This window comes from Spea bombifrons, chromosome 4 (genome assembly GCF_027358695.1).
Source record: "Spea bombifrons isolate aSpeBom1 chromosome 4, aSpeBom1.2.pri, whole genome shotgun sequence".
In the NCBI taxonomy this organism is placed as follows: domain Eukaryota; kingdom Metazoa; phylum Chordata; class Amphibia; order Anura; family Pelobatidae; genus Spea; species Spea bombifrons.
In genome coordinates this window covers 54,366,391-54,379,792 of record NC_071090.1, presented here as the reverse complement: position 1 = coordinate 54,379,792, position 13,402 = coordinate 54,366,391, and the positions used below count along the sequence as shown (strand labels likewise).

General features: G+C 38.2%; 1 protein-coding gene across 1 annotated transcript in view; it reads left to right on the top strand.

Annotated features, from left to right (window-relative positions):
• The window catches only part of LOC128491362 (ankyrin repeat domain-containing protein 26-like), a 37,297-nt gene that overhangs the window by 15,132 nt on the left and 8,763 nt on the right, over positions 1-13,402 (top strand). The window contains exons 11-28 of the mRNA XM_053463681.1: positions 469-601; positions 1,931-1,968; positions 2,071-2,143; positions 2,248-2,292; positions 2,865-3,101; positions 3,604-3,840; positions 4,200-4,244; positions 4,716-4,952; positions 5,976-6,182; positions 7,625-7,665; positions 8,333-9,079; positions 9,459-9,604; positions 10,501-10,659; positions 11,077-11,110; positions 12,029-12,158; positions 12,286-12,499; positions 12,658-12,841; positions 12,972-13,112. Coding sequence (XP_053319656.1) covers positions 469-601; positions 1,931-1,968; positions 2,071-2,143; positions 2,248-2,292; positions 2,865-3,101; positions 3,604-3,840; positions 4,200-4,244; positions 4,716-4,952; positions 5,976-6,182; positions 7,625-7,665; positions 8,333-9,079; positions 9,459-9,604; positions 10,501-10,659; positions 11,077-11,110; positions 12,029-12,158; positions 12,286-12,499; positions 12,658-12,841; positions 12,972-13,112 — 3,048 coding nt within the window. The remainder of the gene's footprint in view (positions 1-468; positions 602-1,930; positions 1,969-2,070; positions 2,144-2,247; positions 2,293-2,864; positions 3,102-3,603; positions 3,841-4,199; positions 4,245-4,715; positions 4,953-5,975; positions 6,183-7,624; positions 7,666-8,332; positions 9,080-9,458; positions 9,605-10,500; positions 10,660-11,076; positions 11,111-12,028; positions 12,159-12,285; positions 12,500-12,657; positions 12,842-12,971; positions 13,113-13,402) is intronic.

The following is a 13,402-nucleotide window of genomic DNA, read 5'->3' as shown; positions in this document are numbered from 1 at the left end:
AAAATGACACATTAATTTCCATAGAGAAATAACCTCCCTGAACACGTCACAAATTGTCATTGTAGTCTTTATAATCTCACATGTGCTACTTCATGTGTGTTGCTAATGGAGCAGGTTAGTAAAAGCTAATAAGAAAGGACTATCTCCTCTTTTTACGCCTAGTTGTTTTAAGACTGCTGCCTTCCAGTGCTCTGCGTGTGATCCAATTTGCAGGCTCTCACAGCAGTGGTATGGACAGGTCCAGAAAGCGTCCAGTCCTCATAGCTGCTAATAAAGATGGCATTGAAACAGGGAAGAAATATAGTATTTCTAAATAACGTTCTGCTCAGTTTACTGAATGTCATCTGAGAAGCACACAGTTGGCTTCAATGATCCCTGAAAAATAGCAGGTTTTATATATTTTTTTGTGTGCATTGCTGTTATTGCTAATACTTTTTGTGATCCCATTTTTTTTTTCTCCTTCCTTAGGCGGATCAATCAGCTAATAAAATTGGTGGAAACATTGGTAGTGATTTGGAGGATAGTGATGAAGAAAGCTGTACTAAAGGAGACATTTGTGACCCTGTTTTCGAAAGCAAGTTACAAGACCATGGAACGTCTGGTGGTTTGTAGCTTTTTATTTTTTTTTTCTAATTAGTAAATGGATTGGGGGTTGGTAGCTGATGTTATTTCCAGAATTATGGACACTACACATCACTTCATTAGTTGTGTGTCATTAGATTTAATATTACATTTTGTTTATAGAGCACCAGTAGCTTCCATACTGCCATAGTGATGGGGACATACAAAACTAACAATAACCTTGACAAAACATAAGACATACTGATCAAAAAAACAGCCCTGATTTTGTTTGTTTCCAATCTATTAGGAAGTTGAGGGGGAATGAGACAAAAGGTGAGGGACTGTTTGGGAAAGGATAATTTGATTGTATACATACAGAAGTAGGTGGCTTGGAAGGAACACATGGCATACTTCAGGTTTTGCGTTATAAAGAGGACAAATTGTATGCAACCCTGAAAAGCTGGATTTCCACTGAATATCTAAAGCTCTAATATATACGAGAATAAAAAACAGGAGAAATCCTGAAGACACAAGTAGGCAGAAGTGAGAACTTTGCAGAGAGATGCAATTTGTGGGTAATATGAGAAGGGTATATAGAACTGTATTTGGAGATAAGAGCTGCGAGGAGTGCAATATATGGAAGGATTAGAAGTTTACATTTTAATTTACAGGGTTTTTGAGCCAGTGAACAGAGCTGGTAAGGTAAAGAAGAATAGTGATTGGATATAACTGGTAGACTTGTACAGAATCGGTTTGAGTGATAAACACCATAAAGTGGCTATCCCCTGCTGTTCATTAGTATTTTTCTTTTTATTTATATTTAAGTTTTTTTTTATATTTGCAGTGTGTTTCAATATTCCCATACATGCTTTGGGTCATGAACCTAAAAAGGATCTTATGTAAAGATTGTACAGGGCAGATGTTTCATGTCATGGCACAACCTTATATATGTGTCAGCTGCCAGTTGAATTGTATTTTCTTATTACAACGCCATGTTTCAGTTTTATTTTTCTGGTTATTTTGTTAGATATATATTACAGCCCCTCTTTCCTAAGACCATCAAGGAACTGTAAGATGCCACAACAGGATGTGGGCTGCCTTTTTGGCCAAAGTGGTATGGACATGTCTTTTATGAAGCCAATGCCATAACCGCACTGACCAGCATGACTACAATAACAATATTTCTGCTATACTAATTCTTTGCACTTATTTCCTTCTGAAGTGGATGATCAGCACTACAGACTAAATGGTGGCTTTGGTAGAATAAACCCTTTTTAAAAAGCAAACTATTGCGTCATAATCCTAACATCTGATTTTTTTTTTTTTGATTTTTTTTTTTGATTTTTTTTTTTATCCCTTCCTTCTACAGATCTTTCAAGAAAAACTGCTCCTGTGGAAATATACAAGGTATGATGCATGATCATTATTGTTCTTATAAACTGCAACATAAAAGCATTGAATGAATAAAGTGCATCTGTAACAATAAACGCATCTTTTTCTAAACTGCAGCCAATTGCCTTGACAAGTAAAGATGTCTCTACTTCCCGTTCCGCTAAACAGAATGAAAGCAATCTCAAATTAGGTACTGTAATACATGTTTCTCGTACAATTAAGAGATTATCGATCCCAGCGTGCAAATGATTAAATCTCATGCTTCCAATTGAAATTGTCCTTCTTTTCTTTTAGATATGATGGCAGACTTGGGACTAGATGATGCTGACGGTATTGAAGGTAGTGTGTCTTTTGTTAGGCTATTATATAATTACCTGGATATCAGGGACAGAATATAGGCTAATTTGCTTGTATGTAACATGACACATCGCATATGCATTTGCTTGCTGGAATACAGTGACAGGACAAATTCAAACACCAATAGTCACCAACATTCCCAACAACATGGCTTTAGTCCCTATTATCAGGCCGGAGCATTAGCTATTTTTGGAGGGTAGAATGGACTGTTGTGCTACACTTTCACCCACATTGTAGTTGGATCATCACAGATTTTCTTGCTCGTTTGGGAGTATCACAGGAAGCTTAATGTTCATAAGGTGAAATAAGCAATATATGAATTATACCCCCATCTTGTATATTAGTGATGTTAAGTTTGTGATATTTCTCCCCTGTGGATGGAAAATTATTATTTATGCTAACTTTTTTCCACCATTGTATATAGAGTACAGTATATGTTTATTTTTTGGCCTTTTAAGACCAATGGTTTCCTAATTTACTGTAGTTCATGTAAAATCCTTTAACATAAATTATCTATAAGTAAAATACTAACAGCATGCATTGATTTTTGTTAGATTTATCCGACTGGGATTCGACCAGTGATTCTCTTGATCAAAGCAATGTGGATCCGAGTCCCAGAAAGCCGCTGCCTAAACCCATACTTGCTACAGTGGAAAAGCCTGCCGCCCCAAACCAAGTCGCTGCGTGTCCAGAGCCAGCGAAGAAAGAGACGGAGAGTATGCGGCCTACGGCGCGGGGCAAAGTACTGGATGCCCCCAACAAACATTTACAGGAATTTAAGGACACGAGTGGTAAATGTTACTATGTTTTATTTTCTTTCTGCTTCATCACCTTGATGTGCTTTACACACCTTTATTAATTATGGCAGCTGCCTTATTTATTACATTGCAGTCTCTGTGAATACAGAAACCAGATTCCTCTCCACTTGTCCCTTTTTTAGAGTTTTTTTGAGATAAAAAGAAATTTAAAATATCCCGAGTTTTTTTTTTTTTATCTATCTTGTTTTAACTAAGTACTTTTTGCCTATCAATATTATTATATTAAGAAGGGGTTTATATTAACAATTATAACCCCATCTTGTATATTAGTAATTTGTTATTTTTTCTCCCCTTTGGTGGAAAATTATTATTTATGCTAACTTGTTTCCATCATTGTATATAGAGTACAGTTTATGCTTATTTTTTGGCCTTTGAGAATGGCTAATGGTTTCATAATTTACTGTAGTTATGTAAAATCATTTAACATAAATTGTCTATAAGTAAAGTACTAACAGCATGAATTATTTTCTGTCAGATTTATCTGACTGGGATTCGACCAGTGATTCTGTTGATCAAAGAAATGTGGGTCTGAGTCCTAGAAAGCTGCTGCCTAAACCCATACTTGCCGCACTGGAAAAGCCTGCCGCCCCAAACCAAGTCGTTGCGTGTCCAGAGCCAGCGAAAAAAGAGACGGAGAGTATTCCGCCTACGGCGCGGGGCAAAGTACTGGATGCCACCAACAAACATTTACAGGAATTTAAGGACACGAGTGGTAAATGTTACTATGTTTTATTTTCTTTATTGATTATATGTCAGCTGCCTTATTTATTACATTGCAGTCTCTGTGAATGCAGAAACCAGATTCCTCTCCAGCTTTTTGAGATTAAAAAGAAAATATCCCAATGTTTTTCTATTATATCATGTTTTATCCATCAATATTATTATATTAAGGCAGAAGGGTTTTACAGTAACATACTGTAGATGTTTTGAAAATACATCATCCAGAATATTAACTTTTATTTATTTTAATGTTTTAATTTGGGAAATGAAGCATTCCAGCATGCAAATGGCCACCACTCCCAATTTTTACAACCCTTTACAAGTGGTGCATCTGGTGTTCTTTCCTTTTAGATGTGATGGCAGACTTGGGGCTAGATGACCCTGCTGGCATTGAAGGTAGTGTGTTGTGTATGTTATACTGTAACACTAGCATTATCTGGGCAGAAATAAGTGCGTAAAGTTTGGGAAACAACCCCGAAACTTCTCCTATCCCCCCTTTATAATCCACATTTAATATTTTGATTTCCATTTAGTGGTAGTAACAAACATATTCAGAATGTTAGTGTTCAGAACTAATTCAAGTTTATTAACAAAGTGTGGAGACATATATATATATATATATATATAGTAGAGGTTGTAGTCATGTTAGTCCAGTGGTGTCAATATCAAATAACAGATGAAATAAGTATCTTGTGATAATACCTTTTTTATTGGACTAACAGAGTTTTGGAATGACAAGCTTTCGGGAGCTCTTCTCCCTTTCTCAAGTCTTCTACCTTATGTTGTTTACCATAGTGAATGGTACTGTTGCATTAATTCTGAATAAATAAAATATTAACTGCATGCATTGTCATTTTGATTTGTTAGATTTATCTGACTGGGATTCATCTAGCTTTTCCCTTGAACAAAGCAATCTGATTCCAAAGACTGGAAAGCTGCCATCTGAACCCTTAACTGCCCCACCAAAAAAGCCTGCCATTCCCACCCCAGTCACTGCGTATCCAGAGCCAAAAGAAGAAGAGCCAGAGACTACGCAGCCTGCCATTCCGGACAAAGTACTGGAATCCACCAATAAACACTTGCAGCCAGCAAAGAACAGTGGTGGTGAATATTATATATTATATATATAAATATAACTACATATTTTCTGTCTGCTCTCTTTGTACGATTAGAGCATAAGGGTTCAAGATAGCTTAGTGTAAGTCTGTTCTTCGGGCATGTTATAAAGTCAGTGCTATTAGCCTCAAATAGATGCACACAAATACATGCTTTGGGCATTGAATCAGATAAAATAACATTGTTCAGTGTCTTTTTGATACCCTTTGGTCTACATTGAGGTGGATTGAGGAAAGCCACAATGCTTTTGAATATATACTTTCATTCTGTAGACTGTTCAGATCTCAGTATTTCCTTATGTGTGTTTGTAGATTTTCATTTTAGGAAATTTGATGACTATCCTGCAATGTAATGTTAGTGTCGCCATTTGTGGTTGAGAACTGGCTCTTGTCATTGAGAGATGAGAATACTAGGCGAAAAAATAGATTTGGGCAGATGATGAATCCCGACATGCATATGATCCCCTACCCTGATTTTATATCCTACTGGTGCAGAACAACTGCTAAATTGTATTTTTCTTTTTGCTTTTAGATGTGATAGCAAACTTGCTGCTAGATGATGCTGGTGGTATGGAAGGTAATGTTTCTCCTGTTTCTCACCCCTTATCCATCTAGAATGCTAGTTCCTGAGGGAACAGGGCCCCCCCATATGTCAATTGCTTGTCATTTTGTAATTGTCGTTATCTGTAAAATTTTTACCTTGTACAGCGCTGCGGAATCTGTCGACGCTTTATAAATAAAGAATAATAATGTATGTATTATGCTATAATGCTTGCTTTAACCAAACAGCAGCAGTAGTGTGTGCATAGAGTGGGGGAAAAAAATCTCATGTGAAACAGCCAGATACATTTCTCTACTAGCCCAGATTGTATCTAATCAACACAAGCGCCAAGCAGGCTGATGTATTTCTGAATGATATAATACAAATGTAATTTTCAATGACCGGCACATAGGCTAGTATATGTGTACGTTTACTGAGTATAAAATATTAACAATACTGATTATTTCTTAGATTTGTCTGATTGGGATTCGACTAGTGATTCTCTTGATCAAAGCAATCTTAATCCAAAGCCTGGCAAGCTGCTGCCTCAATCAATACCTGCCACGCTAGAAAAGCCTGCCGTTGCCTCTCCAGATCCAGTGGAAAAAGAGTCCGACATGCAGGGCAAAGGGCTGGAGTCCACCAACAAGCATTTGCAGCAAGTGAAGAACATGGGTGGTAAATTATATTATGTTTACTGTTTTTATTGCAAAGTTACATCTCACTCCTATTGCTCAGTTCTGGGCAACTGGGAATAGCTGTTACAGCAGGGAAAATTGCTCTTGTGCGCGGCTGAGTGATGTCTGCCATTTATCCACGTGGGGTTCTCTTATGGGTTAAAGGTTTGTGCCTTTTTGCCCACTGTTTATGCCTGTGTATTAGAACTTTATTGAACTTTACATTCATTATTCTAGTGCGAAACCTGAATTTGTCGTCGTTTCTGTTGGGGGTGTTTTGTGGGTCTTTGGCACCTGTTCCTTGAGGGGGATCCGTGGGTGTGCATTTAAGTGGAGGATTGTTAGCGTACAGCACATTGAAAAATACTATTTACTTTGTCTTGTGGGTTCCTGTATAATAACCGGAAATGCATTACAGTGTTTACTGAATGAGGGGAGGTCACACTGGTTGTGCAGCTCTTGTAGTGTGGCCTTGGCAGCTGAACTCGGTTATTCCATCCTTCTGAGATGTGTTGTATTGTGGCAGATCTTATGTGCAGCTATACCTGGGCATTGGGTGGATACTAGAACACGCCTTGTAGGTCTTTTCCTGCTTCGTTGGGTTGTAAGAGACAGTTTGATCCTTCCCTGTGTGTTGTACCTTTTGTCTGTTGTGAGTGTGTTTAAAGATACATAAAGGGAGAGGGAGCCATGGCAGCAGCACTGTATGTGATTTATCCAAATATCGAAAAAGCTCAGACCTCCTGATTATTGTGTTTTGGGATTTCAGCCATAACAATTGCTATACAGGTGTATACAATCAGGCACATAGACAGCCATCTCCATAGACAAACATTGACAGTAGAATGGATCATACTAAAAAGCGCAGTGACTTTAAAAGTGGGATTGTCGTGGGATGCCATCTTTCCCATAAGTCAGTTTGTGATATTTCTGCCCTGCTACGTGTACCCAGTCCTCTGTAGGTGCTCTTTATTGTGAAATGGAAGCGCCTGGGAGGAGTAACAGCTGCTTCGCCACAAAGCAATAGACCGCGCACACTCACATAGCAGAACTGCCGAATGCATAGTGCCTACTATTAAGTTCCGTGGCCGAGGAATAATGTTCTGGGGCTGTTTTTCAGGGCTTGAGCTTATTGGTTCCAGTGAAGGATAATGTTGACGCTACAGCACACAAAGCCATTTTAGAAAATTTGTATGCTTCAAACTTTGTAACATTGGTTTGGGGAAGGACATTTCCTGATCCAGCATGACAATGCCACTGTGTACAAAGCCAGATGCATAACAACATGGTTTGGCGGAACTTGAATGGCTGGCACAGAGCCCTGATATTAGCCCCATTAAACACCTTTGGGACAAATTAGAATCATGTACCATTAAATATTCAGGTTGTATTCATCTTTTTGCGCTCTACAGCTGTTTTCAGTGTTACTTTGTTTCTTCATAGACTCCTCAAATTTAACGGCCACAGCAGAACACAAGCCAGTGGTAAGTCTACGGATCAGTTCTTATGTTTTTGTTTAATTATTAATCAAAGTGCATTTTTTCCTAATAGGTGAAGATTTTTTAAATCCTTTTGAATAAAATGATACTAGGTAGATATACATTTGAGTTTAGCCAATATGATTTTTAGGGTAAGTGAAGGATGTGAGGATTTCCTTCATAACCATGAGAAATCTGTTTTTGTTTTTTGTTTTGTTTTTCTCTCGCTGTGACTATTCACAATATGTAATCTATTAACATAGTTTAACCATTTAAACTGGAAATCTCCATCAAGTATTGTTGTGTGGATGAATCAAGACCATTCTCAAGCTAGTTGGAAAAAGTTACAAAAACACAGACAGTCAGAGGTTTACATGCTTTTACGCAAAGTGGAACAGCCTCCCATCAGAAGTTTTAGAGGTCAATGATTTGAGGGAATTGAAATAGATTCAGGATAGCCATATGTCTCTTCCAGGCAAAAGAAAAGAGCAAGGAGTTCTGAGTTCTTGCAGCAGAAATAATTATCCAAGTTGGTTCTGCGGTCAAGTTTTTTATTTCTACTAATCAGAAAAGCTAGTATGCATTGTCCAATTGGAGCTTAATATCAACCTATTAATTAATAAATTGTAACATATCCATTTTCTGATTTGTTTTGTCTACATATGTAATGGAGGTTGATGACATGCTAAACGCATCAAACTTGACAATGGGCCCAGAATTTAGAAGCGATGTAAATTATCAATTGGTTTCACAACAGCCATCTGAATGCCAGGCAATACAAAGTTCTGGCAACAACCAGGAATCATCATCATCAGACTCTGAAGAGCCCTGGGAGGAAAGATATGAAAAAATGTGGGTTGACAATGAAAAAAGGGAGGTCAAAATACACTTCAAGGATGTTACAGCGGAACTTAAAGAGAAATTTGGGGAAAGTAAGGAAAACAAGAAAAAGTCATTGGTTTCCAAAACCAGTAAAAATACCATGCATTCACCAAAAGAGGACAATCCCCATAGGGTTAGTTTCACTGAAAACCAAACAGGACATGAAAACGAGATGAATGTCTTGGCATTTAAAGAAGAGCAAACACTACTTGACCTGAAGAAGCCAGACAGTGAAACTGCTGGTCAAGAGAGGGACAATGACCCTAACACTGAAGTGAATGTGAATACTCATGGTAATAAAGGAGCTGATAAAACTGCAAACCCTACATGTTCACAGTCAAACGATTGTGGTGAAATTCAACTCCAACAAACTCAATTTGACAATTCAGGTTTGTCCCAACTTTCCTATGGTGAGGTTACCAAGAAGCTTTTGGATCAACAACTGGAGAAAGATATGCAAAGATTTAAGAATGAGGTAGGAATGCTACAAACAGTATTCCTAAATTTGGCACAAGGCAGAGAACAGCTTCAGAACAAGGTAGACACTTGCCTTCTGTAGACCCAATCTCTTTGAGGAATTTTATCGTGGTGTCTGCCTCTTGGACAATTGTGTCTTTTCATCTCTGTTTTCAGTCCATCTGCCATTAAAACTAACTGTGGATTGCCATTGGGACACTTTTGTTTTGCCGTGGTGTGTGTTTCAGCTGTCTCATCTTACATCAGCTCCTTCTCAATACTATTGCTCTCTCAATTCTTCTGATTGTTCATGGGCTTCCATAACTCAATGTTTGATGCATTTGTACACATCATGGAAAGTAATTGCTTTTTTTCATTGATTTGTTATGTTTTTATGTTTTTTTTACTACCCAATTGTAAGCAACTATACCGTATTCATCTTTTGCATTTCCCCATTCTAGTCTCATACAGAAGTGGAGAAAGGGGACAGCTTATCAAAAGAGGTGGATGTATCCCATGGAAGCACCAAGAAATTTGCTCAAAGAACTGCTGTTTCTGATGTACAAGAAGGACAAAAACAAATACCGAGGCATAAACCATCTACAGGGTAAGGAAGTAATGCGTTTTTTTTTTTTTTTTTTTTTTTTTTTTTTTTTTTTAACGAGAAAGCCATTTATTGAATAGCAGACAGCAGATCCAGACCAGCAATTGCATAGCACTAAAGATTTTTTACTGGCTATAAATGACTTTTTAAAACAGTGTTTGTCAGACTGCTCAGATTAACCGGCTTTGGTTGACAGGACAGCAGACACCTTCTCCAGTAATTTGCCCCAAGCAGCCTTGTTGGCGTCAGTGAAGTCCTCTGGAAAGTGAGCAGCCAGGGCAGTCACGATGGCTTCAGACAGCAGCTTGAAGTTTCCCGGCTCTACTTTCAGTTTGTCCACGTGTAGCTCGGTCAGACTGGCCATGCTGGTGGGAAGGTTGTCCGCGTTCTTGATGGCATCTCCAAGGGCATTCATGATTTTCCCACCATGCTTAAGGAGGTCGGCAGATTTAGGGGTCAGGTCAAAGTGGCTGAAGTGAGTCTTGGCTTCTGGATGGCTTGTTAGAAAGCTGTTCATGGCTTCCCCTCCAATGTTATCGGCCTCCGGGGCAATCTTCACCCAGAGAGCCTCAAGTCCGCTTTTCTCGCTGTCAGACAGATACATGGCGCTGGTGGGTCTGGGATCTACTGGATCTTGGTTCAGAAGCTGGAAAAATAGTAGAAAAATGTAATCTTTCACTTGGTATAGACAATGAAGAGTAAGTGTTAGGGTGTGGTAAGAAGCTTTAGGATAATAGAACATTAGTCTTTCCTGCCTGTAACTATATGTGTAATTATTACATAATGTGTAGGAAGAAGTAGTGTATCCTGCAAGCAACAGACATTGAGTTGTCTTTTGCATACAAAGTATGTACAGCAGCTGACCATTTTAATAAAATGTATATTTCTTTTTGTTTAAGGAAAAATTCAATTATGACAGAAGGAACTAAAAATGTAATATTAAACTCCAAGTTGTATTCTGGCCACAATAGTCATGATATTCCTTGTGAGAATGGGAAGCTACCTGAAATGTATGATGACAGTACATTCAGTGATGCCTCGCAGGAGGATGAAGGAGGGTAAGACAAAAATAACATTTCTTTTGCAATGGAAATCTTCCCCTGCACATTTAGTATATAGTGTTTGTTTATAGCATGAAGTAGAAGGGAGGGAGGTTGCTGTGCAGGCTACGCATACTCCTAACAAAGACACATAAAACAAATACACCCCCCTAACATGTATGTAGAATGATGGAAGGCATTACCTTATTCATGTTTTGGTCTTCAGAAAGATGTTGCATAGAATTTAGGGAGGTCTTCAAGCTAATAGATCTGTTGTCATGTAATAGTTAGTAGTGATAATACGATTAAGACCTTCTCTACTTAGAATGTTGTTGGCTTCCTGTTGACCCCTCTTTCTTCCACTCTAACTTTCCACATTTCCCTTGTTTCCATTGATATAGACATACGTAATTTGTCTTGTTTACTTATTTTTAGGGAGGCTGGAATTCACACTAATTGGAGAGACAAGGTAATTTTCATGTTTTTGTGTGTGATGTATTTTGTCTCGGTTTTTCTTAAATCACCTTGCCTTACTATCCTTACTATCGGCCTTGCCTATTAACCATTCAAGTTGCTGTCAAATTTCTGAGCAAAAATCACACTGTTGGAAGATCATGCTAAAGTCAAGCTAATGATTTGAAGCAAAAATTATACCAAAGTGCAGTCTATAGAACTTGTAGATAATAGAATGTTATGTAGATAATGTAGAAATTGGGGAAAGGTACAAAATAATATCCAAATATTTGGTTACCCCATTGAGCTTAATTGGATCAGTAATGAGCAACTAGAAGCTGAATCATATTAAACAGACACTTCCAGGAAAAGGCAATCCCTCAAGACTTAGCATTCAAACAAGTAGACTTGATAAAATAACTGCAAGTAGGCCGTAACTGATTAGCAAGGTGTTCAGTGCTTATGACATTGGTTTGTATAAGAATTTGCACTTTACTCAAAAACTTCCTTGTGGCAGCACATCTGGAGTCTGCCAACATCTGTGCCTGACCTCACAAATGCTCTACTGGCGCCGGGCGGGTGTTTGTTTTCTTTTACATTTAGCCCTGCTGCCGGCAAGCAGCAGAGTTAGGCTCTAGATCCCCTGCAGCGCTGCAGGGGACCTGGATCCTACTCTCTGGCAGCCGGTGGATGTCTGCGCGATGCGCATAGACAAACTCCACTACCAGCACTTCCGCCGGGGCTTCTATGGTGGAGCACCAGCTCGACATAACCTTCCAGTGATCCACCATAGAAGCCCCGCCGGAAGTGTCGACAGGGGAGGTTGTCTAAGTGCATAGCGCAGAAGAGCATAAGTAGTTTGTAGCACATATTTTGTGTTTCAGACATGGTGCATATAGTCCCTCAACCTTTTTAACATATGGTTTTGTTCTAGATGTGGAATCCTGATGAATCTGATGACTTAAGTCATTCATCTGACACTGGAACTGATGAGAATGAATTACTCTGCTCAACGTTCAGAAATGCAGCTTTGTTAATAGACCAACTCAATGCTGCAGGTCTAGGTATTTAATACTTTATTTTAGTTTATAATGCATTGTGTATTAGTACGTGTGGTCCTTTTAATTAAATAATACATTAAATACCCATGTTTTATTTAATTATATCATGTATTTGTTATATTTTATGCAGATTCAGTGAACCTGTTAAAAATACAGAACTTAATCCAAGAATATGAAAGATCTGTCCAAAAAGAGAAAGGTAGACATGTATTTCTGTCAAAAAAAGTAAAGAACCTGGAAAATGAAAGGAAGGACCTCCAGCAGATTAAGGATACAAAAAGAGAACTAGAGTCAATGCTGGAGCACCAGAAAGTGGATTTTGAGAGTGATCTCAGCAGCTTAAGGTTAAATATTTCCCTTCGTTTTCACTTCCACTTCCCTGCTCAGTCCGGCTGATTTGCCTTCCTGATTTGGGGTGTTAATTTTGGGAGTTTGTGTGTACATCATGTAAAAAAAATGTGATTGTGATTGTTAAAACCTATGTCTTTGCTCTTTTTTTTAGATTTTCTCTGAAGCAAGAGGAGGAGAAAAGGAAGAATGCAGAGATGCTCCATGAGAAAGTTGGAGATCAACTAAGAAAAAAGGAGGATCAATGCTGCAAAGAAATGCAAGAGAAACAACAGCTGGAACTGACCTTACGAAACATGGAGCTTGAATTGCGAAGCCTTCGGAACAATATGAAACAGGTTGACCGTGTTAGCTGATTTTATACCATGCTCTTATATTCTTGATTTCAATTTAGTTATGTGGTGGTACAGACTTGGAAAAACAGTTAAGGCGGCTAATGTCATTTTCATAGTTGCTTTTGTTTTTCAGGTTGAAGAGGAACGTAATGAAGCTCAAAGGCTGCTGTCTCAAGAACGTAATGCTAGAGTTATTGACGAAGAAACCCTGAATAATTTGAGGAGGAGAAACGAAGAGCAAGAGGCAAAGATACTTCAGGCAAAAACTGCTGAGGTAATTTTACCTAAGATGTTTTGCAATAACAGAAAATAAATGGTATTGTGCATCATTATTGCCTTTGTATACCAAATAATGGATGTTATTTTAAGACGCAGAAAATAGTCTTGACTAATTTGATGCTTAAACTGGGTGCACCAGCTTTGAAGTGTGGTGTGTCTTTTTGTGTCACAGTGACTTCAGAAAGTTAGTAGCCACTTGACAGGAAAGCTATATCAGGAACCATTTTAATGCCGTTGCTGAGTCTGATCTGAGATAAAACAAAAAATAGTTACTGTATCTATTAC